Genomic DNA, 26,270 nt, shown 5'->3' with positions numbered 1-26,270 from the left:
CTGTATTTCACAGCGTAGTCAGTTACACATACATGTAGCTGATGTAGCCTGTATTCCACAGCGTAGTTAGTTACACATACATGTAGCTGATGTAGCCTGTATTTCACAGCGTAGTCTGTTACACATACATGTAGCTGATGTAGCCTGTATTCCACAGCGTAGTCAGTTACACATACATGTAGCTGATGGAGCCTGTATTTCACAGCGTAGTCAGTTACACATACATGTAGCTGATGTAGCCTGTATTTCACAGTGTAGTCAGTTACACATACATGTAGCTGATGTAGCCTATATTTGACATTGTAGTCAGTTACACATACATGTAGCTGATGTAGCCTGTATTCCACAGTGTAGTCAGTTACACATACATGTAGCTTATGTAGCCTGTATTCCACAGTGTAGTCAGTTACACATACACGTAGCTGATGTAGCCTGTATTCCACAGTGTAGTCAGTTACACATACATGTAGCTGATGTAGCCTGTATTTGACATTGTAGTCATTTACACATACATGTAGCTGATGTAGCCTGTATTTCACAGTGTAGTTAGTTACACATGCATGTAGCTGATGTAGCCTGTATTCCACAGTGTAGTCACTTACACATCCATGTAGCTGATGTAGCCTGTATTCCACAGTGTAGTCAGTTACACATGCATGTAGCTGATGTAGCCTGTATTTCACAGTGTAGTCAGTTACACATGCATGTAGCTGATGTAGCCTGTATTCCACAGTGTAGTCAGTTACACATACATGTAGCTGATGTAGCGTGTATTTCACAGTGTAGTCAGTTACACATACATGTAGCTGATGTAGCTTGTATTCCACAGTGTAGTCAGTTACACATACATGTAGCTGATGTAGCCTGTATTTCACAGTGTAGTCAGTTACACATACATGTAGCTGATGTAGCTTGCATTCCACAGTGTAGTCAGTTACACATTCATGTAGCTAATGTAGCATGTATTCCACAGTGTAGTCAGTTACACATACATGTAGCTGATGTAGCCTGTATTCCTCTGTGTAGTCATTTACACATACATGTAGCTGATGGAGCCTGTATTTCACAGCGTAGTCAGTTACACATACATGTAGCTGATGTAGCCTGTATTTCACAGTGTAGTCAGTTACACATACATGTAGCTGATGTAGCCTATATTTGACATTGTAGTCAGTTACACATACATGTAGCTGATGTAGGTTGTATTCCACAGTGTAGTCAGTTACACATACATGTAGCTTATGTAGCCTGTATTCCACAGTGTAGTCAGTTACACATACACGTAGCTGATGTAGCCTGTATTCCACAGTGTAGTCAGTTACACATACATGTAGCTGATGTAGCCTGTATTTGACATTGTAGTCATTTACACATACATGTAGCTGATGTAGCCTGTATTTCACAGTGTAGTTAGTTACACATGCATGTAGCTGATGTAGCCTGTATTCCACAGTGTAGTCACTTACACATCCATGTAGCTGATGTAGCCTGTATTCCACAGTGTAGTCAGTTACACATGCATGTAGCTGATGTAGCCTGTATTTCACAGTGTAGTCAGTTACACATGCATGTAGCTGATGTAGCCTGTATTCCACAGTGTAGTCAGTTACACATACATGTAGCTGATGTAGCGTGTATTTCACAGTGTAGTCAGTTACACATACATGTAGCTGATGTAGCTTGTATTCCACAGTGTAGTCAGTTACACATACATGTAGCTGATGTAGCCTGTATTTCACAGTGTAGTCAGTTACACATACATGTAGCTGATGTAGCCTGTATTCCTCTGTGTAGTCATTTACACATACATGTAGCTGATGTAGCCTGTATTCCACAGTGTAGTCAGTTACACATACATGTAGCTGATGTAGCCTGTATTCCACAGTGTAGTCAGTTACACATACATGTAGCTGATGTAGCCTGTATTCCACAGCGTAGTCAGTTACACATACATGTAGCTGATGTAGCCTGTATTTCACAGCGTAGTCTGTTACACATACATGTAGCTGATGTAGCCTGTATTCCACAGTGTAGTCAGTTACACATACATGTAACTGATGGAGCCTGTATTTCACAGCGTAGTCAGTTACACATACATGTAGCTGATGTAGCCTGTATTTCACAGTGTAGTCAGTTACACATACATGTAGCTGATGTAGCCTATATTTGACATTGTAGTCAGTTACACATACATGTAGCTGATGTAGCCTGTATTCAACAGTGTAGTAAGTTACACATACATGTAGCTGATGTAGCGTGTTTTCCACAGTGTAGTCAGTTACACATACATGTAGCTGATGTAGCCTGTATTCCACAGTGTAGTCAGTTACACATACATGTAGCTTATGTAGCCTGTATTTCACAGCGTAGTCAGTTACACATACATGTAGCTGATGTAGCCTGTATTCCACAGTGTAGTCAGTTACACATACATGTAGCTGATGTAGCCTGTATTCCACAGTGTAGTCAGTTACACATACATGTAGCTTATGTAGCCTGTATTCCACAGTGTAGTCACTTACACATACATGTAGCTGATGTACCCTGTATTCCACAGTGTAGTCAGTTACACATACATGTAGCTGATGTAGCCTGTATTTGACATTGTAGTCATTTACACATACATGTAGCTGATGTAGCCTGTATTTCACAGTGTAGTCAGTTACACATGCATGTAGCTGATGTAGCCTGTATTCCACAGTGTAGTCACTTACACATACATGTAGCTGATGTAGCCTGTTTTCCACAGTGTAGTCAGTTACACATGCATGTAGCTGATGTAGCCTGTATTCCACAGTGTAGTCAGTTACACATGCATGTAGCTGATGTAGCCTGTATTCCACAGTGTAGTCAGTTACACATACATGTAGCTGATGTAGCCTGTATTTCACAGTGTAGTCAGTTACACATACATGTAGCTGATGTAGCTTGTATTCCACAGTGTAGTAAGTTACACATACATGTAGCTGATGTAGCCTGTATTCCACAGTGTAGTCAGTTACACATGCATGTAGCTGATGTAGCCTGTATTCCACAGTGTAGTCAGTTACACATACATGTAGCTGATGTGGCCTGTATTCCACAGTGTAGTCAGTTACACATACATGTAGCTGATGTAGCCTGTATTTCACAGCGTAGTCACTTACACATACATGTAGCTGATGTAGCCTGTATTCCACAGTGTAGTCAGTTACACATGCATGTAGCTGATGTAGCCTGTATTCCACAGTGTAGTCAGTTACACATACATGTAGCTGATGTAGCCTGTATTTCACAGTGTAGTCAGTTACACATACATGTAGCTGATGTAGCCTGTGTTCCACAGTGTAGTCAGTGACACATACATGTAGCTGATGTAGCCTGTATTCCACAGCGTAGTTAGTTACACATACATGTAGCTGATGTAGCCTGTATTTCACAGCGTAGTCTGTTACACATACATGTAGCTGATGTAGCCTGTATTCCACAGCGTAGTCAGTTACACATACATGTAGCTGATGGAGCCTGTATTTCACAGCGTAGTCAGTTACACATACATGTAGCTGATGTAGCCTGTATTTCACAGTGTAGTCAGTTACACATACATGTAGCTGATGTAGCCTATATTTGACATTGTAGTCAGTTACACATACATGTAGCTGATGTAGCCTGTATTCCACAGTGTAGTCAGTTACACATACATGTAGCTTATGTAGCCTGTATTCCACAGTGTAGTCAGTTACACATACACGTAGCTGATGTAGCCTGTATTCCACAGTGTAGTCAGTTACACATACATGTAGCTGATGTAGCCTGTATTTGACATTGTAGTCATTTACACATACATGTAGCTGATGTAGCCTGTATTTCACAGTGTAGTTAGTTACACATGCATGTAGCTGATGTAGCCTGTATTCCACAGTGTAGTCACTTACACATCCATGTAGCTGATGTAGCCTGTATTCCACAGTGTAGTCAGTTTCACATGCATGTAGCTGATGTAGCCTGTATTTCACAGTGTAGTCAGTTACACATGCATGTAGCTGATGTAGCCTGTATTCCACAGTGTAGTCAGTTACACATACATGTAGCTGATGTAGCGTGTATTTCACAGTGTAGTCAGTTACACATACATGTAGCTGATGTAGCTTGTATTCCACAGTGTAGTCAGTTACACATACATGTAGCTGATGTAGCCTGTATTTCACAGTGTAGTCAGTTACACATACATGTAGCTGATGTAGCTTGCATTCCACAGTGTAGTCAGTTACACATTCATGTAGCTAATGTAGCATGTATTCCACAGTGTAGTCAGTTACACATACATGTAGCTGATGTAGCCTGTATTCCTCTGTGTAGTCATTTACACATACATGTAGCTGATGGAGCCTGTATTTCACAGCGTAGTCAGTTACACATACATGTAGCTGATGTAGCCTGTATTTCACAGTGTAGTCAGTTACACATACATGTAGCTGATGTAGCCTATATTTGACATTGTAGTCAGTTACACATACATGTAGCTGATGTAGGTTGTATTCCACAGTGTAGTCAGTTACACATACATGTAGCTTATGTAGCCTGTATTCCACAGTGTAGTCAGTTACACATACACGTAGCTGATGTAGCCTGTATTCCACAGTGTAGTCAGTTACACATACATGTAGCTGATGTAGCCTGTATTTGACATTGTAGTCATTTACACATACATGTAGCTGATGTAGCCTGTATTTCACAGTGTAGTTAGTTACACATGCATGTAGCTGATGTAGCCTGTATTCCACAGTGTAGTCACTTACACATCCATGTAGCTGATGTAGCCTGTACTCCACAGTGTAGTCAGTTACACATGCATGTAGCTGATGTAGCCTGTATTTCACAGTGTAGTCAGTTACACATGCATGTAGCTGATGTAGCCTGTATTCCACAGTGTAGTCAGTTACACATACATGTAGCTGATGTAGCGTGTATTTCACAGTGTAGTCAGTTACACATACATGTAGCTGATGTAGCTTGTATTCCACAGTGTAGTCAGTTACACATACATGTAGCTGATGTAGCCTGTATTTCACAGTGTAGTCAGTTACACATACATGTAGCTGATGTAGCTTGCATTCCACAGTGTAGTCAGTTACACATTCATGTAGCTAATGTAGCATGTATTCCACAGTGTAGTCAGTTACACATACATGTAGCTGATGTAGCCTGTATTCCTCTGTGTAGTCATTTACACATACATGTAGCTGATGTAGCCTGTATTCCACAGTGTAGTCAGTTACACATACATGTAGCTGATGTAGCTTGTATTCCACAGTGTAGTCAGTTACACATACATGTAGCTTATGTAGCCTGTATTTCACAGCGTAGTCAGTTACACATACATGTAGCTGATGTAGCCTGTATTCCACAGTGTAGTCAGTTACACATACATGTAGCTGATGTAGCCTGTATTCCACAGTGTAGTCAGTTACACATACATGTAGCTTATGTAGCCTGTATTCCACAGTGTAGTCACTTACACATACATGTAGCTGATGTACCCTGTATTCCACAGTGTAGTCAGTTACACATACATGTAGCTGATGTAGCCTGTATTTGACATTGTAGTCATTTACACATACATGTAGCTGATGTAGCCTGTATTTCACAGTGTAGTCAGTTACACATGCATGTAGCTGATGTAGCCTGTATTCCACAGTGTAGTCACTTACACATACATGTAGCTGATGTAGCCTGTTTTCCACAGTGTAGTCAGTTACACATGCATGTAGCTGATGTAGCCTGTATTCCACAGTGTAGTCAGTTACACATGCATGTAGCTGATGTAGCCTGTATTCCACAGTGTAGTCAGTTACACATACATGTAGCTGATGTAGCCTGTATTTCACAGTGTAGTCAGTTACACATACATGTAGCTGATGTAGCTTGTATTCCACAGTGTAGTCAGTTACACATACATGTAGCTGATGTAGCCTGTATTCCACAGTGTAGTCAGTTACACATACATGTAGCTGAAGTAGCCTGTATTCCACAGCGTAGTCAGTTACACATACATGTAGCTGATGTAGCCTGTATTCCACAGCGTAGTCAGTTACACATACATGTAGCTGATGTAGCCTGTATTCCACAGTGTAGTCAGTTACACATATATGTAGCTGATGTAGCCTGTATTCCACAGTGTAGTCAGTTACACATTCATGCAGCTGATGGAGCCTGTTTTCCACAGTGTAGTAAGTTATACATACATGTAGCTGATGTAGCCTGTATTCCACAGTGTAGTCAGTTACACATGCATGTAGCTGATGTAGCCTGTATTCCACAGTGTAGTCAGTTACACATACATGTAGCTGATGTAGCCTTTATTCCACAGTGTAGTCAGTTACACATACATGTAGCTGATGTAGCCTGTATTTCACAGCGTAGTCACTTACACATACATGTAGCTGATGTAGCCTGTATTCCACAGTGTAGTCAGTTACACATGCATGTAGCTGATGTAGCCTGTATTCCACAGTGTAGTCAGTTACACATACATGTAGCTGATGTAGCCTGTATTTCACAGTGTAGTCAGTTACACATACATGTAGCTGATGTAGCTTGTATTCCACGGTGTAGTCAGTTACACATGCATGTAGCTAATGTAGCATGTATTCCACAGTGTAGTCAGTTACACATACATGTAGCTGATGTAGCCTGTATTCCACAGTGTAGTCATTTACACATACACGTAGCTGATGTAGCCTGTATTCCACAGTGTAGTCAGTTACACATACATGTAGCTGATGTAGCCTGTGTTCCACAGTGTAGTCAGTTACACATACATGTAGCTGATGTAGCCTGTATTCCACAGCGTAGTTAGTTACACATACATGTAGCTGATTTAGCCTGTATTTCACAGTATAGTCAGTTACACATACATGTAGCTGATGTAGCCTGTATTCCACAGTGTAGTCAGTTACACATACATGTAGCTGATGTAGCCTGTATTTCACAGTGTAGTCAGTTACACATACATGTAGCTGATGTAGCTTGTATTCCACAGTGTAGTCAGTTACACATGCATGTAGCTAATGTAGCATGTATTCCACAGTGTAGTCAGTTACACATACATGTAGCTGATGTAGCCTGTATTCCACAGTGTAGTCATTTACACATACATGTAGCTGATGTAGCCTGTATTCCACAGTGTAGTCAGTTACACATACATGTAGCTGATGTAGCCTGTGTTCCACAGTGTAGTCAGTTACACATACATGTAGCTGATGTAGCCTGTATTCCACAGCGTAGTTAGTTACACATACATGTAGCTTATGTAGCCTGTATTCCACAGTGTAGTCAGTTACACATACATGTAGCTGATGTAGCCTGTATTCCACAGTGTAGTCAGTTACACATACATGTAGCTGATGTAGCCTGTATTTGACATTGTAGTCATTTACACATACATGTAGCTGATGTAGCCTGTATTTCACAGTGTAGTTAGTTACACATGCATGTAGCTGATGTAGCCTGTATTCCACAGTGTAGTCACTTACACATCCATGTAGCTGATGTAGCCTGTATTCCACAGTGTAGTCAGTTACACATGCATGTAGCTGATGTAGCCTGTGTTTCACAGTGTAGTCAGTTACACATGCATGTAGCTGATGTAGCCTGTATTCCACAGTGTAGTCAGTTACACATACATGTAGCTGAAGTAGCCTGTATTCCACAGCGTAGTCAGTTACACATACATGTAGCTGATGTAGCCTGTATTTCACAGTGTAGTCAGTTACACATACATGTAGCTGATGTAGCCTATATTTGACATTGTAGTCAGTTACACATACATGTAGCTGATGTAGCCTGTATTTCACAGCTTAGTCAGTTACACATGCATGTAGCTGATGTAGCCTGTATTCCACAGTGTAGTCAGTTACACATGCATGTAGCTGATGTAGCCTGTATTCCACAGTGTAGTCAGTTACACATACATGTAGCTGATGTAGCCTGTATTCCACAGTGTATTCAGTTACACATACATGCAGCTGATGTAGCCTGTTTTCCACAGTGTAGTCAGTTACACATACATGTAGCTGATGTAACCTGTATTCCATAGCGTAGTCAGTTACACATACATGTAGCTGATGTAGCCTGTATTCCACAGTGTAGTAAGTTACACATACATGTAGCTGATGTAGCGTGTTTTCCACAGTGTAGTCAGTTACACATACATGTAGCTGATGTAGCCTGTATTCCACAGTGTAGTCAGTTACACATACATGTCGCTTATGTAGCCTGTATTTCACAGCGTAGTCAGTTACACATACATGTAGCTGATGTAGCCTGTATTCCACAGTGTAGTCAGTTACACATACATGTAGCTGATGTAGCCTGTATTCCACAGTGTAGTCAGTTACACATACATGTAGCTTATGTAGCCTGTATTCCACAGTGTAGTCACTTACACATACATGTAGCTGATGTAGCCTGTATTCCACAGTGTAGTCAGTTACACATACATGTAGCTGATGTAGCCTGTATTTGACATTGTAGTCATTTACACATACATGTAGCTGATGTAGCCTGTATTTCACAGTGTAGTCAGTTACACATGCATGTAGCTGATGTAGCCTGTATTCCACAGTGTAGTCACTTACACATACATGTAGCTGATGTAGCCTGTTTTCCACAGTGTAGTCAGTTACACATGCATGTAGCTGATGTAGCCTGTATTCCACAGTGTAGTCAGTTACACATGCATGTAGCTGATGTAGCCTGTATTCCACAGTGTAGTCAGTTACACATGCATGTAGCTGATGTAGCCTGTATTCCACAGTGTAGTCAGTTACACATACATGTAGCTGATGTAGCCTGTATTTCACAGTGTAGTCAGTTACACATACATGTAGCTGATGTAGCTTGTATTCCACAGTGTAGTCAGTTACACATACATGTAGCTGATGTAGCCTGTATTCCACAGTGTAGTCAGTTACACATACATATAGCTGAAGTAGCCTGTATTCCACAGCGTAGTCAGTTACACATACATGTAGCTGATGTAGCCTGTATTCCACAGCGTAGTCAGTTACACATACATGTAGCTGATGTAGCCTGTATTCCACAGCGTAGTCAGTTACACATACATGTAGCTGATGTAGCCTGTATTCCACAGCGTAGTCAGTTACACATACATGTAGCTGATGTAGCCTGTATTACATAGTGTAGTCAGTTACACATACATGTAGCTGATGTAGCCTGTATTCCACAGTGTAGTCAGTTACACATACATGTAGCTGATGTAGCCTGTATTCCACAGTGTAGTCAGTTACACATACATGTAGCTGATGTAGCCTGTATTCCACAGCGTAGTCAGTTACACATACATGTAGCTGATGTAGCCTGTATTACATAGTGTAGTCAGTTACACATACATGTAGCTGATGTAGCCTGTATTCCACAGTGTAGTCAGTTACACATACATGTAGCTGATGTAGCCTGTATTCCACAGTGTAGTCAGTTACACATACATGTAGCTGATGTAGCCTGTATTCCACAGTGTAGTCAGTTACACATACATGTAGCTGATTTAGCCTGTATTCCACAGTGTAGTCAGTTTCACATGCATGTAGCTGATGTAGCCTGTATTCCACAGTGTAGTCAGTTACACATACATGTAGCTGATGTAGCCTGTATTCCACAGTGTAGTCAGTTACACATACATGTAGCTGATGTAGCCTGTATTCCACAGTGTAGTCAGTTACACATGCATGTCGCTGATGTAGCCTGTATTCCACAGTGTAGTCAGTTACACATACATGTAGCTGATGTAGCCTGTATTCCACAGTGTAGTCAGTTACACATACATGCAGCTGATGGAGCCTGTTTTCCACAGTGTAGTAAGTTACACATACATGTAGCTGATGTAGCCTGTATTCCACAGTGTAGTCAGTTACACATGCATGTAGCTGATGTAGCCTGTATTCCACAGTGTAGTCAGTTACACATACATGTAGCTGATGTAGCCTGTATTCCACAGTGTAGTCAGTTACACATACATGTAGCTGATGTAGCCTGTATTTCACAGCGTAGTCACTTACACATACATGTAGGTGATGTAGCCTGTATTCCACAGTGTAGTCAGTTACACATGCATGTAGCTGATGTAGCCTGTATTCCACAGTGTAGTCAGTTACACATACATGTAGCTGATGTAGCCTGTATTTCACAGTGTAGTCAGTTACACATACATGTAGCTGATGTAGCTTGTATTCCACAGTGTAGTCAGTTACACATGCATGTAGCTAATGTAGCATGTATTCCACAGTGTAGTCAGTTACACATACATGTAGCTGATGTAGCCTGTATTCCACAGTGTAGTCATTTACACATACATGTAGCTGATGTAGCCTGTGTTCCACAGTGTAGTCAGTTACACATACATGTAGCTGATGTAGCCTGTGTTCCACAGTGTAGTCAGTTACACATACATGTAGCTGATGTAGCCTGTATTCCACAGCGTAGTTAGTTACACATACATGTAGCTGATGTAGCCTGTATTTCACAGTGTAGTCAGTTACACATACATGTAGCTGATGTAGCCTGTATTCCACAGTGTAGTCAGTTACACATACATGTAGCTGATGTAGCCTGTATTCCACAGTGTAGTCAGTTACACATGCATGTAGCTGATGTAGCCTGTATTCCACAGTGTAGTCAGTTACACATACATGTAGCTGATGTAGCCTGTATTCCACAGTGTAGTCAGTTACACATACATGTAGCTGATGTAGCCTGTATTTCACAGCGTAGTCACTTACACATACATGTAGCTGATGTAGCCTGTATTCCACAGTGTAGTCAGTTACACATGCATGTAGCTGATGTAGCCTGTATTCCACAGTGTAGTCAGTTACACATACATGTAGCTGATGTAGCCTGTATTCCACAGTGTAGTCAGTTACACATACATGTAGCTGATGTAGCCTGTGTTCCACAGTGTAGTCAGTTACACATACATGTAGCTGATGTAGCCTGTATTCCACAGCGTAGTTAGTTACACATACATGTAGCTTATGTAGCCTGTATTCCACAGTGTAGTCAGTTACACATACATGTAGCTGATGTAGCCTGTATTCCACAGTGTAGTCAGTTACACATACATGTAGCTGGTGTAGCCTGTATTTGACATTGTAGTCATTTACACATACATGTAGCTGATGTAGCCTGTATTTCACAGTGTAGTTAGTTACACATGCATGTAGCTGATGTAGCCTGTATTCCACAGTGTAGTCACTTACACATCCATGTAGCTGATGTAGCCTGTATTCCACAGTGTAGTCAGTTACACATGCATGTAGCTGATGTAGCCTGTGTTTCACAGTGTAGTCAGTTACACATGCATGTAGCTGATGTAGCCTGTATTCCACAGTGTAGTCAGTTACACATACATGTAGCTGATGTAGCGTGTATTTCACAGTGTAGTCAGTTACACATACATGTAGCTGATGTAGCTTGTATTCCACAGTGTAGTCAGTTACACATACATGTAGCTGATGTAGCCTGTATTTCACAGTGTAGTCAGTTACACATACATGTAGCTGATGTAGCTTGCATTCCACAGTGTAGTCAGTTACACATTCATGTAGCTAATGTAGCATGTATTCCATGGTGTAGTCAGTTACACATACATGTAGCTGATGTAGCCTGTATTCCTCTGTGTAGTCATTTACACATACATGTAGCTGATGTAGCCTGTATTCCACAGTGTAGTCAGTTACACATACATGTAGCTGATGTAGCCTGTATTCCACAGCGTAGTCAGTTACACATACATGTAGCTGATGTAGCCTGTATTTCACAGCGTAGTCTGTTACACATACATGTAGCTGATGTAGCCTGTATTCCACAGTGTAGTCAGTTACACATACATGTAGCTGATGGAGCCTGTATTTCACAGCGTAGTCAGTTACACATACATGTAGCTGATGTAGCCTGTATTTCACAGTGTAGTCAGTTACACATACATGTAGCTGATGTAGCCTATATTTGACATTGTAGTCAGTTACACATACATGTAGCTGATGTAGCCTGTATTTCACAGCTTAGTCAGTTACACATGCATGTAGCTGATGTAGCCTGTATTCCACATTGTAGTCAGTTACACATGCATGTAGCTGATGTAGCCTGTATTCCACAGTGTAGTCAGTTACACATACATGTAGCTGATGTAGCCTGTATTCCACAGTGTATTCAGTTACACATACATGCAGCTGATTTAGCCTGTTTTCCACAGTGTAGTCAGTTACACATACATGTAGCTGATGTAGCCTGTATACCACAGTGTAGTAAGTTACACATACATGTAGCTGATGTAGCGTGTTTTCCACAGTGTAGTCAGTTACACATACATGTAGCTGATGTAGCCTGTATTCCACAGTGTAGTCAGTTACACATACATGTAGCTTATGTAGCCTGTATTTCACAGCGTAGTCAGTTACACATACATGTAGCTGATGTAGCCTGTATTCCACAGTGTAGTCAGTTACACATACATGTAGCTGATGTAGCCTGTATTCCACAGTGTAGTCAGTTACACATACATGTAGCTTATGTAGCCTGTATTCCACAGTGTAGTTACTTACACATACATGTAGCTGATGTAGCCTGTATTCCACAGTGTAGTCAGTTACACATACATGTAGCTGATGTAGCCTGTATTTGACATTGTAGTCAGTTACACATACATGTAGCTGATGTAGCCTGTATTTCACAGTGTAGTCAGTTACACATGCATGTAGCTGATGTAGCCTGTATTCCACAGTGTAGTCACTTACACATACATGTAGCTGATGTAGCCTGTTTTCCACAGTGTAGTCAGTTACACATGCATGTAGCTGATGTAGCCTGTATTCCACAGTGTAGTCAGTTACACATGCATGTAGCTGATGTAGTCTGTATTCCACAGTGTAGTCAGTTACACATACATGTAGCTGATGTAGCCTGTATTTCACAGTGTAGTCAGTTACACATACATGTAGCTGATGTAGCCTGTATTCCACAGTGTAGTCAGTTACACATGCATGTAGCTGATGTAGCCTGTATTCCACAGTGTAGTCAGTTACACATACATGTAGCTGATGTAGCCTGTATTCCACAGTGTAGTCAGTTACACATACATGTAGCTGATGTAGCCTGTATTCCACAGTGTAGTCAGTTACACATACATGTAGCTGATGTAGCCTGTATTTCACAGCGTAGTCAGTTACACATACATGTAGCTGATGTAGCCTGTATTCCACAGTGTAGTCTGTTACACATACATGTAGCTGATGTAGCCTGTATTCCACAGTGTAGTCAGTTACACATACATGTAGCTGATGTAGCCTGTTTTTCACAGTGTAGTCAGTTACACATACATGTAGCTGATGTAGCCTGTATTTCACAGCGTAGTTGCGCAAACAGACAGGATGCTACTTGGTTGGCCTGTTGGAGGCACGTAAAGTAGTCCCTGGTCGTAGCAATACATTAACCCACAGAACTGTTAGCTTAGACCCTGGCCTCTACCTACGTGTGGCTCTGGTTCCCTTGGACCTCCTCAGCCTTTCTGCTGGCTGACTTTAATGTTCGCTAGATTGTTCTAGTCAGGCGGAAAATGTCCCCTACACCCTGTGAAAAGGTCTGCCTGTCATCATCTTGATGAAATATCTCCCTGTGGCCCGTTAAACGGGAGTTTGACTGAGCTAATAATAGAATAGGTGACGCCTGTCAGCACCTCAGTGTTCAGCCAATGAATAACAAACGGTCAAAGGCACGACATTTGTACAAGATTGTGTGGAACAGGTATACACAGACGGTTATGGTTAAGGTCTGAGTGCTATCATGGAATATTCCATCATGTAAAGGGGACATTGTTTACTGACTGTGTGAATAAGACCACTTTTACATAGCCCCTTGTCACATTCTGTAACTCCCTACTTTGTTGGCGTGATCAGCAGTAGTTTAACTTCCTAGATCTGTTTTGGATTTGTATGGAATCTCCCTAAATTCCTCACGCGCAATTGAGATAAATCGGAGTCGGTGAAGGAGTCACCATTGCCTTTCGTTTTCCCATGATCTATTTGAACAGAAACAGTAGGAACTCATGAAGATGTTGCACTGACAGAATCCAACTCCCAAGGTCAGAAGGTTTTCTTCTCAGAGTTGGGTGATGTGACCCCTGTCATGGGCCCCCCCCCCCCCCCCCCCTCCAATCGCATCCCAATAACAGCATCCCATGGATCAATTAAACATCTTTGTCGTTTAGAATCTGTATAACGAACCGACGGAGAGACGAATTTGATGAACGTGATGAGTCACTCGTGAGTTTAACCCTTGACCCTTGTTTTCCAACACGGAGAGGCGTTTTCACACTCCCGTGCTGGACACAGAGAGCCAGTGGGAGATTGGCCTGTTTGTGCCAAGTGCCCCCAGCACTCCTATTGTGTTTTTAATAGCTGATTCATAATGATGAATAACGACTCTGAATGGCTGAAGACTGTCTGCAGGCTTTACTGCTCCTCAGCACTGGGCAGCTTCTCCTGGTTAATATGACGAGGAGAAGACTTGTCAGGGTCTTATAGTTTTACGTTGAATAAGGGTGACATGCTCTTACAGCTCACTGTTTTAACAACCCCCACTGTAAGGCATGCACTATCAAGCAGTAGATGCTGTGTGTGTGTGTGTGTGTGTGTGTGTGTGTGTGTGTGTGTGTGCGTGTGCGTGTGCGTGTGCGTGTGCGTGTGCGTGTCTGTGTCTGTGTGTGTGTGTGTGTGTGTGTGTGTGTCTGTGTGTCTGTGTGTGTGTGTGTGTGTTGTGGCTCTGACGTGTGTGTTCTCCTCCATGTTCTCCTCCATGTCTCAGGAGTACCTGGATGTGCTGGGTCGGCCCATGGTGCTGGCTGGGCCCAAGGCCAAGCTGGTCCAATGGACCAACGTCTACCAGGATGCTCTGGTAAGACACAGACTGATAACTAGCAACACAATGTCTCTGTTACATTACATTTCTGTTTTAATACAAGTTTACCTTGTACTAGCCACACTTCAAGCCCTTTAGCTTGCAAACGTCTCTTTTGAGTCATAACATAGCTATGTTTTAGATGGCAAAACGTTATATAGATGCTAACACGACCTTGTGAAGTCCTGTGTGCTAAGATGTTGATTTTGCTATGTTGTTTGTGTGTTCAGGGTCTGGGTCTGGTTATCACTGGGACCATGCCGGTCTTCAACCTCACCGCTGATGCAAACTCTCAGGTGAACATTAGGGTTTACACTGATTAACGAGTTAATAGACTTCATTTATTGCCCTGTTCATCTTCAAAAGGTCTCAGGGCGATTGTAAAAGTCTCTCGATCCTCTGTGGCTTTTTGAGGACCACTGTCAACAGATCCCGATACATAAACAGATATTGCATCAGTACTAACTTAGATACATATTTCCCATTTGAGCAACAGGTTTTGCACCATTGTAAAACAACAGGAATCCTGACTACAAAATATAGTCCCTTTGTTTCTCTGTAACTCCCTAATGTTGAGCATCAGTCATGTCTAATGGCACCTTCCCATCCTGGTGCAGCGACCAGACCACCGCAGGGCAACACTGACCCCCTGAGGTGGCAACAGGCCCAGCAGCTCTGATATATCCTTACACTCATGTCGGATTCACACTTTAGGGCTGACACAGACCAGCTCGGCTTTGCAACTATGCTGGATGTGTAACCAGTCCAGTTCAGCTTTGCTTTGCTTGCCTCGGTTCCAACCCAGCTTTGCTAAATAGTGACTTTTATCATATTTTTTTACTTTTTTTTACCCAAAGTTCATACTATTATCACATATGACCGCCAAGCACTTCTGGACATCAGATCGACAGTTACTAACCTCGATTTCGACTTCAAATACGACTTCAACTCCGACTCAGCTGTTCCACTGTTCATACCGGACCCTATTCCTTTGTTCCATGGGCTAGCAAAACGCTGCAGGCGTGGAAACGGCAGACGAGGTAGAGTCCTGGTGAAATTGAGGCGAAGAGAAAATCCGAACGGCGCTCCTCTCTGTTCTATTGGCAATTGTCCAGTCACTGGAGAATAAGATGGATGAGCTTCGTTCGAGAGTCTCCTATCAGATAGACTTTAAAAGCTGCAATATTACATGTCTTGCTGAAACGTGTCTGGATGATGACGCTAAGCACATAGTACTCAGTGGATTCTCCGTGCAGCGTTAGGATCGTACATAGGCTTCGGAGAAGTCGAAAGGAGGTAGAGGGTGTTTTTTCATAAATAACAACTGGTGTGCTGCTTCAAATGTGAAGGAAATGTCAAGCTTTTGTTCACCTGATATAGAATACCTCATGGTAAGAGAGTTCTCATCCGTAATTATTACAGCTGACTACAGCCCGTCCCAAGCCAGCTCCACTTTGGCACTCAACGAGCTGTATGGGACCATAAACAAGCAAGAAACTCGAGACAAGTCCCTCCCTCATCCTACCTTCGGCAAATCTGACCACGGCTCTATTCTCCTGTTTTACAAACAAAAGCTCAAACAGGAAGTACCAGTGATGCGCTCAATACGGAAGTGGTCGGATGAAGCAGACGCGACGCTACAAGACTGTTTTGCTAGTACATACTGGGATGTGTTCCGGGATTCATCTGATAGCATTGAGGAGTTTCCTACAGCAGTAACGGGCTTCATCAACAAGTTCATAAATGATGTTGTCCCCCCAGTGACTATAAGAACGTATCCAAACCAAAAACCATGGATTACAGGCAATATCCGCACAGGGCTAAAGGTTAGAGCTACCGCTTACAAGGAACGGGACACGGACATGGACGCATACAAGAAAACCTACTACGACCTCCGACAAGACATAAAACATGTGAAAGGACAATATAGGAGGAAGGTAGAATCCTATTACACCGGCTCTGACGCTCGTCGTATGTGGCAGGGCTTGCAGACAATAGCAGATTACAAAGGGAAACTCAACCATGAGTTGCCCAGCGATGCAGAACTCCCAAATGAATTAAATGTCTTTTATGCTCGCTTCGAGGACTATAACAATGTGCCTTGCGTGAAAGGCTCTGTTTTTCCGGATGACTGTGTGATCTCTCTCTCCGTGGCTAATGTGAGCCAAACGTTTTAACAGGTTAACAATCACAAAGCCGTCGGGCCAGACGGAATACCAGCGGGTGTTCGCAAGTCATGTACAGACCAGCTGGCAAGTGTCTTCACAGACATTTTCAATATATCCTTATCCCAGTCTGTAATCCCAACATGTTTCAAGCTGACCACCATTGTCCCTGTTCCCAAGAGCTCCAAGGTAACCTGCATAAATGACTATCGCCCTGTAGCACTCACATCTGTAATTAAGAAGTGCTTTGAAAGGCTGGTCATGGCTCACATCAACACTATCATCCCAGACACCCTGGACCCACTCCAATTCACTTACCACCCCAACAGATCCACAGATGACGCAATCTAAATTGCACTTCACACTGCCCTCTCCAACCTGGACAAGAGGAGAAATAACTATGTGAGAATGCTGGTCATAGACCACAGCTCAGCGTTCAACACCATAGTCCCCTCCAAGCTCATTACCAAGCTAGGGACCCTGGGACTGAACCCCTCCCTCTGCAACTGGATCTTGGACTTCCTGATTGGCCGGCCCGAGGTGGTGAGGGTAGGCAACAACACCTCCACCACGCTGACCCTCAACACGGGGGCCCCTCAGGGGTGTGTGCTCATTCCCCTCCGGTACTCCCTGTTCACCCACGACTGCATGACCACGCATGAATCCAACACCATCATTAAGTTTGCTGACGTCACAACGGTGTTAGGCCTGATCACAGACAGCGATGAGTCCGCCTACAGAGAGTAGGTCAGAGACTTAGCAGTGTGGTGCCAGGACAGCAACCTGTCCTTCAACATCAGTAGGACTATAGGAGGAAGAGGGGAGAGCACGCTCCCATCCACATTGACAGGGCTGTTGTGGAGCGGGTCGAGAGCTTCAAGTTTCTTCTATATCACTAAGGACCTAACATGGTCCACACACACCCACACTGTCGGGAAGAGGGCACGGCCCCCTCAAGAGGCTGAAAAGATTTGTCATGGGCCCTCGGATCCTCAAGAAGTTCTACAGCTGCGCCATCTTGACTGGCTGCATCACCGCTTGGTATGACAAATGCACAGCCCTGGACCACAAAGTGCTACAGAGGGTGGTGCCTAGTCACTTTACCCTGCCTTCATGTACATATCTACCTCAAATACCTTATTATTATCTATCCTGATGCTTAGTCACTTTACCCTGCATTCGTGTACATATCTACCTCAAATACCTCATACCTCTGCACATTGATCTGGTACTGGTACTTGCTGTATATACCTCTGCACATTGATCTGGTACTGGTACTCCCTGTATATACCTCTGCACATTGATCTGGTACTGGTACTTGCTGTATATACCTCTGCACATTGATCTGGTACTAGTACTTGCTGTATATACCTCCATTCTCCTGTAATTTATTTTATTCCTCTTGTTACTATTTTATTTGTATTTTTACCGTAGTCTACACCAGTTGTTTTTTTGAGCATATGACAAATAAAAGCTAATTTGACTGGATTTTTGATGTACATCTGTTGCTTAGCTCCCACTGAATCAACTGTTAAAACCAAATATAAAATATTGACTCTTGAATCACGCAGGCTTAAAAAACAGAGGGAGATGCTATGACAAATTGACTCAGTTCCAGGGTGTAGATATAGATTAGTCAGATGGTACACATGGTTATAAGTCACAGATGGTGAGGGCAGCTTTTCAGCAGTCAGTCTAAAGGCCCCGTTTGCTGTGTGTGTGCTTCCACTGTGTCTGTGAGTGTGAGTGTATGAGTGTGTGTGTGTGTGTGTGTGTGTGTGTGTGTGTGTGTGTGTGTGTGTGTGTGTGTGTGTGCAGCCTCTGCTTCTTAATGTGAGAGTCTGAATGATAATGTAATGACAGGATCAGTGAGAGAGGTACAGATGCTCATACTTCTGAAACCCTAACAAAAGTTACTAGAACAGGTGGCAGGCAAAACGACAGGTCAAGGGCAGGCAGAGGTCAGTAATCCAGATCAGAGTCCAAAAGGTACAGAACGGCAGGCAGTCTCAGGGGAAACGGGAAACCAGGAACTAGAAACAGACAGGAGCAAGGGGAAAACCACTGGTAGGCAAGACGAACAAAACAAACTGGCCACAGACAAACAGAGAACACAGATATAAATACACAGGGGATAATGAGCGGAGATGGGAGGCACCTGGTGGGGGTGCACAAAGACAGGTCAAACAGATCAGGGTGTGACACCCCCCCCCCTAATTATTTGAAATGACACTTGTCTTTTACTACTAGCACTAACTTTGCTGATAACTTCGCTATTGTGGAAAAATGTACCTACTACGACTGTGATATGTAGTTGTCTCACCTAGCTATCTTAAGATGAACGCACTAATGCTGCATTTAGATAGTACGAGGTAGACCGTAGTTGGCAAACCCCATGTCATTGTTTTCATTGACAGCACGACGGTAAATGCCGTTGAGGCTGGCGTTGAATGCCGTCAGCTGCCATGGTAGACGGGACTTGCCGCCAGAGTTCAAATATTTCAACTTTTGCCGTCTGTGTTGTTCTTACACAGACTCAGCTCGTCCTTGGTGTCATGGGAGTGGATGTTGCGATCAACGAAATTAAGAGGAAGACACCAACATATAGGGTAAGTACGTCACACATGCACGCAGCTCACATGCAATAGAAATATCTTAACTTTTTTCACTGGTTTTAAGTCTCAACTCTGTCCCTACAGCTTGGAGCCAATGGATACACGTATGCAATCGACAAAAATGGCTATTTGCTCCTGCACCCCAACTTGCAACCTAAGGTAGGACCCAAACTGTCCTCAAATCCCTCCTACTGACTCTAGTTCGATATATCATTTGTATTTCTCTGTTCTGGAGGTCTTGGATTTTCTACCCAGATAAGGGTATTATTCTTGGTGTCTGATTGGCTGCACGTCTCTCTCTCTCAGATCTTTAACTTCAGAGAGCCTGTCACTCTGGACTTCCTGGATGCTGAGCTGGAGGACAGTAAGAAGGAGGAGGTAAAGACAGTGATCACCTGAACACCCACACATCTCTAACATTGTAACTACAACTGTATTACAGTGGTCCCATGACCAAACTGTTGAATCAAATGTTACAGCTGGTTTTTTGGTTAACGTAGAAGTAACTCTCCATCTCCCTTTTGCCTTTGTCATTTCCTTCTCATTTTTTCCCGTCTCATATTCTGTCTGTTTCTATCCCTCGCTCTCTCGCAGATCCGTCGTGACATGATTGATGGAAAATCAGGGCAAAGGAAAATCACGACCCTCATTAAGTCAGTTGATGAGGCAAGTCATCAAAATATGAGGCTCAGCCACGATCCGTGCCGGTACCATCCAGAATAACTTGTGTTAGGACTACCGTTCAACTTGTTGTACTACAGTTCAAGTTGTTTTTGAGGAAGGGATTCTTTATATATACAGTGCCTTCGGAATGTATTCAGTATTCTTTTTCCACATTTTGTTACGTTACAGCTTCATTCTAAAATGTAATAAATATTTATTTTGTCCCTCATCAACGTACACGCAATACCCCATAATGACAAAGTAAAAACAGGGTGTTAGACATTTTCGCTAACCTATGACAAATACAAAAAACTGAAATAGCATATTTACATAAGTATTCAGTCCCTTTACTCAGCACCTTTGGAAGTGATTACCGCATTGAGTCTTCTTTGGAATGACGCTACAAGCTTGGCACACCTGTATTTGGGGAGTTTCTCCCATTCTTCTCTGCAGATCCTCTCAAGCTCTGTCAGGTTGGATGGGGAGCATCGCTGCACAGCTATTTTCAGGTCTCTCCAGAGATGTTCGATCGGGTTCAAGTCTGAGCTCCGGCCCGGCCACACAAGGAGATTCAGAGACTTGTCCCGAAGCCACTCCTGCGTTGTCTTGGCTGTGTGCTTAGGGTCGTTGTCCTGTTGGAAGATGAAACTTCGCCCCAGTCTGAGGTCCTGAGCGCTCTGTAGCAGGTTTTCATCAAGGATCTCTCTGTACAATGCTCCGTTCATCTTTCCCTCGATCCTGACTAGTCCACCAGTCTCTGCCGCTGAAAAACATTCCCACAGCGTGATGCTGCCACCACCATGCTTCACCATAGGGATGGCGCCAGGTTTCCTCCAGACATGACGCTTGGCATTCAGGCCAAAGAGTTCTCCCATCTCCACAGAGGAACTCTAGAGCTCTGTCAGAGTGACCTTCGGGTTCTTGGTCAACTCCCTGACCAAGGCCCTTCTCCCCTGATTACTCAGTTTGGCCGGGCGGCCAGCTCTAGGAAGAGTCTTGGTGGTTCTAAACTTCTTCCATTTAAGAATTATGGAGGCCACTGTGTTCTTGGGGACCTTCAATGCTGCAGAAATTTTTTGGTACACTTCCCCAGATCTGTACCTCGTCACAATCCTGTCTCGGAGCTCTACGGACAATTCCTTCGACCTCATAGCTTTTTTTTTTTGCTCTGAAATGCACTGTCAACTGTGGGACCTTATATAGACAGGTGTGCCTTTCCAAATCATGTCCGATAAATGTAATTTAACACAGGTAGACCTCAATTAAGTTGTAGAAACATCTCAAGGATGATCAATGGAAACAGGATGCACCTGAGATAAAATAAAATATCTAAAAACGTGTTTTTGCTTTGTCATTATAGGGTATTGTGTGTATATTACTGAGGATTTGTAAAACATTTTTTATCCATTTTAGAATAAAGCTGTAACGTAACAAAATGTGGAAAAAGTCAAGGGGTCTGAATACTTTCCAAATGCACTGTATATGTATATATATATATATATATATATATATATATATATATTATGTATGTGTGTGTGTTACTTGGATTTTGTCTTTTTCAAAACAATACAGCAAAATTGAGGAAGGGATTCTGATGATGATCAGGTGTTGTTGTCTGATTGCAGAGGTACATTGATGAGGCTATGCGGACATACACCTGGACACCGGTGGAAGGCACAGATTACAGGTAGGTGCTAAACTACCAGCCTTCATCTGGATAGTGTTCTCTAGGAACCAAACAGAGGGGAGGGACTACCTGAGCTTGTCCAGTAAGAAACTCGTTTTCGTTGCATGACTTTCTCCGTTGCAAAATAGTTTGCTACGGTTTCCAACCGTATACGAGCCTGGCGGTAAGACTGAGACCTGGAGGTGAGTTCAGACCTGACCCTGTGAATAAAGATCTATAACCCATCTCTACATCTCAGAGACTTGCTTTTGACGAGTGTCATTTATCAACCACTGGTGTGTTGAAATTCAGAGATATGGGCTCCATCTATCAACCTTGAGTATCCACAAAATCTGCTTTCTGCATAGTGGATTATTCACTGAAATCACCACGAATTAAGACACACTCCTTTCTCTTGTAAAACAACTGTAATGGGATCATCAGCACAAAATAACTGCATGCTCTATGCATTGTATCCATCTCCAAGTGGCATTATAACACCATTTCCTCCAGGCAACACTTTGCAAATTACGTTTTATGATATTCAATAGACCTAGAAATGTTTATTTTATTTTATTTTGATCTCTGTTGGCTAGGAGCCAGGTGTTGGTTTCCGTGGAGCCAGCTGACTTGAACACGGTCCCCCTCTTCAGTTCTATCAGCACATCATTAAGCTGAATCAGTTGCTGTATTTCTCTGATCATTTAAACCTCTTGTGTTGTTTGAGTGCAGGTTCACACCTACCGGTTAGAGAATGCTGTCATTTGTGTCCAAGGCGAAGGCTCTGTGTGTGGCGCGTGCGCGTGTGTATTAGGACTTAAACACTAGGATCCTGATGTTGTTCTATGTCTGCCTCACCACTCCAGTCTCGGGCTGGTACTGCCCACGTACAGTGAGAACCACATCAAGGCTAACCTGAGTGACCAGATCCTGCAGGTGCAGTGTAAGTACCAGGAGACAGGAGACACCCAACACCAGCCCTCTCTCTCTACTCTTTCTCTCTCTCCCAAATTTGACCTTACGCCCCCTCCCCCTTACTAAGTCCTGCATCCGGGGTCTCCAGCGAACACCATCGCAGGGACGATCAGAGTGGAGCGTTCCTCTATACCCCCCCTCCCCTCTCCTCTCCTCTCCTCGTCCCCCTCTCCTCCCCTGTGACAGGGACATCTTGGGAGTGAAACTCTTTCGTCTCCCCACCCCCCCCCCCTATCTACCCTCTTGTCTTCATACTGTGCTGTATACTATGGTGATTTTTTTTCTTCACAACTGTTGAAGAAAAAATCGGGAAATGACAGAAAGGTGAAAGCTGTGGTTTTACTGTGTTATTAAGGTGAAAATAATGGTGTCCTTGTGCTATTATTTTTCTTTGCCAAATGCTCTCGCCTCTTCTCCACCAACAAGCAATGATTCTGAAGCGTCTGTGTTTGAAACTTTTTTGATGTTTCCAAACCGGTGAAAACAGGCATGCTTTTCACTCTTTTCTCTTGTGTTTTAATTATGTTTTCTATTGAGTTGTGTTCCTGTTGAGTTCCTAGATGTGTGATTATTTTCTGTTGGACTGTTCCTTGTTGCTGTTTTGTATTTAGCTTTGGAATCATTCAGTAGATAAACTCCCACGGCCCGTGACGAGGGTCTGTCCTTCCTCTGTGGGAGTTTGGGTTTAGTGGGTCTCAATGGGGACACCTGTTGTCTCTCTCATGCTTTCTTTCTCCAGACCTTGTTGCTCCGCTCTTTTCCTGGTTCATTCTGTTCTGTTTATTTTGGGATCCTCCATGGTTAACTTTCTCAGTTCTCTTTTTTGTCCTTTACTGTTTCTTCTTTTCTTCTGTTTCTCGACTTCCTAATTTTCCTTTTCCTCATTCTGTTCAGTTTCTTGTTTGCTCTTGCAAAAAAGGTGTTTGTTCTTCATTTCTTTTCTTTATCGTCTGTTTGACTTAATTGGTTACTTTCTTTTGAAAAAGCAATATTTTTATTCAAATAATAATTGAATAAAATATTGTCTGTGACCCCCCCTCCCCCTACCCCTACCCCCTGTTTCTTTTCTTGCTCACTACTTCTCTGACGGATCCACACAGTTCCATACACGAAGGGCAAGTATACTCCATATTGGTCCACATTCCCTACCTTTACCTCCTACTCCCTACTGCTGCCTCTTCCCACACCTCTCGTCCTTAACCTCCTCCCACCCTCGCTGCCCCCCACCCTCACCTGTCCCAGCCTGCTTGCCTCTGTTCCTGCCCGTCTTGCCTTCAAGACCCTCCTCTTTCTCCTCCTCGTTCTCCTCTTCCTCCTCACTCTCCACCCACCCACCCTCCTGCTGCAGCTTAGACCCCATCTCTTTCACGATGGCTCCTCCAGTCTCCAACCTCACCCCCACGTCTCTGGTGCTTCAGTCACTCTCAGGTCTCTAACACCCCCAAAACACCCAAAGAAGACAGATAATATCCACGTTCTCTGTTAAAACCTTTTGTATTTCGTCCCTCTACACCTCCCCTCTGTGGATAGCTCTCTGGTTGTGTCTCACTTTACTATCCATCGCTCTCTCTCGCTTTCCTTTTTTCTCCTCCCCTCCAACTCTCTGTGTCCCTTTCTCTCGATATTTCTCTCCCTCCATCTCTCGATCTCTCCCCCTGTCTTACAATGCCATTGTAGCTGAAAGGATGTCTTAACTCTCACACCAGTGTACAGGAGTTGAGGGAGCCGCCATCGGTTCCAAAAGTCCCAGTGGAGCTAAGGACGTTCTCCATCTTAACTCTCCTCACACGAGAGCAGGCGAAAGCCTCCCTGTAATGTTAAAGCATATTTTGTCATTGTAACGTAGTTCAACAAACTGAAGTTAACCCCATTGTTTTATATTAGTATAACTAAGGCTGGTCCTATTTGAGTCTCATTTGAGTCCATTGATCCCCCATGGTAGTACATCTAAGAATGTCACCACAGTTTATTAACTATTTACAACATTATCATGATTGCTGCATTTAGGCTATTAATATGTTAGCTTGACTAAGGCCACCTGCATTTTAGCCAAGCTGTTTAAGCCCAGGTGATTTAGTCCCCATGTTAGCCTTGAGGTTATTTAGCATGTTAGCGTTACGGAAGTTGACTCCGTATTAGAACAACAGACTGTGTTAGTTAGCTCAACTGAATTGTTCGTCCATGTTAGCCTTACTAAGGTTAGTTAGCATGTTAGCGTTACGGAAGTTGACTCTGTATTAGAACAACAGACTGTGTTAGTTAGCTCAACTGAATTGTTCCTCCATGTTAGCCTTGCTAAGGTTATTTAGCATGTTAGCGTTACGGAAGTTGACTCCGTATTAGAACAACAGACTGTGTTAGTTAGCTCAACTGAATTGTTCCTCCATGTTAGCCTTACTAAGGTTATTTAGCATGTTAGCGTTACGGAAGTTGACTCCGTATTAGAACAACAGACTGTGTTAGTTAGCTCAACTGAATTGTTCGTCCATGTTACAGTAGCTAGTGTTAGTGCTGCTGACTGATCTCGTTAGGGCCACACTGTGGACCACCCTGGTCCTCTCATGTTGTTGGGTACGTGGCAGAGCGCCCCGTGGCGCCTGTCTCGTGTGTCGTCCCTCTGTAACCCCTGTCTCCATCAGCTTGTCTCCTTCCTCCCCCTATCAGCCCTCAGACTGCTGGGGGAACGGCCCTCTACTTCCTCCTAAAAAACAACCATGACCCGGATGTGCACGGCACTGTGGGCGCAACACTACCTGGGCACTCGTAGAACTGCAGTCAGGCCTTCAAATCATTTGTTTTAAAATATCTATGTCTCATCTTCTTTCTCATGATTTATAGAGATGATCTGAAATGTGAAGGAAGTCAGATAACAATAGATATATTGCTGTGTTTAATGAGGTTCAGAGAATCATAGATCATAAAAACGTATTTATCTGAATAAAAACAAATTAGGTTAGCTTACTAGAGGTAAAGCAAGTTGCCCATTGATATGCCCTTCACAATGCAATGCATTTCCCCTGATTGTGTGTCTCTCTGAGCCGTGTCCCCTGCCAGTCTGAGGGGTGACCACTTCCATCAGGACCCCTGCGCCACCACCTCTCCCTGCAATAGTTGGCCATGTTGATGCCTGCCTGTGAAATGCACTCATTATGGGTTAATCTGTCTGAGAACTCACTTCCCGTCATGGTGTGTGATGGAAGTCAGTTCTCCGACTTAAGAAAAGAACAATTAACT

At 43.2% G+C, this 26,270-nt stretch overlaps 1 protein-coding gene across 5 annotated transcripts in view; it reads left to right on the top strand.

Annotated features, from left to right (window-relative positions):
• Nucleotides 1–26,270, top strand: part of LOC129814952 (voltage-dependent calcium channel subunit alpha-2/delta-2-like) — a 264,188-nt gene that overhangs the window by 224,521 nt on the left and 13,397 nt on the right. For 2 of the 5 annotated variants that reach the window (XM_055868127.1, XM_055868129.1), the window contains 9 exons: nucleotides 14,860–14,949; nucleotides 15,183–15,248; nucleotides 19,652–19,726; nucleotides 19,817–19,891; nucleotides 20,039–20,110; nucleotides 20,327–20,398; nucleotides 22,021–22,082; nucleotides 22,928–23,004; nucleotides 24,137–24,151. In XM_055868127.1, coding sequence (XP_055724102.1) covers nucleotides 14,860–14,949; nucleotides 15,183–15,248; nucleotides 19,652–19,726; nucleotides 19,817–19,891; nucleotides 20,039–20,110; nucleotides 20,327–20,398; nucleotides 22,021–22,082; nucleotides 22,928–23,004; nucleotides 24,137–24,151 — 604 coding nt within the window. The remainder of the gene's footprint in view (nucleotides 1–14,859; nucleotides 14,950–15,182; nucleotides 15,249–19,651; nucleotides 19,727–19,816; nucleotides 19,892–20,038; nucleotides 20,111–20,326; nucleotides 20,399–22,020; nucleotides 22,083–22,927; nucleotides 23,005–24,136; nucleotides 24,152–26,270) is intronic. The other 3 variants (XM_055868128.1, XM_055868131.1, XM_055868130.1) reach the window with 2 other exon arrangements.

The sequence above is a fragment of the Salvelinus fontinalis genome, chromosome 18, assembly GCF_029448725.1.
Source record: "Salvelinus fontinalis isolate EN_2023a chromosome 18, ASM2944872v1, whole genome shotgun sequence".
Taxonomy (NCBI): Eukaryota; Metazoa; Chordata; class Actinopteri; order Salmoniformes; family Salmonidae; genus Salvelinus; species Salvelinus fontinalis.
The sequence above is the reverse complement of the archived record's forward strand: the minus strand, read 5'-3'. Positions and strand labels throughout refer to the sequence as shown.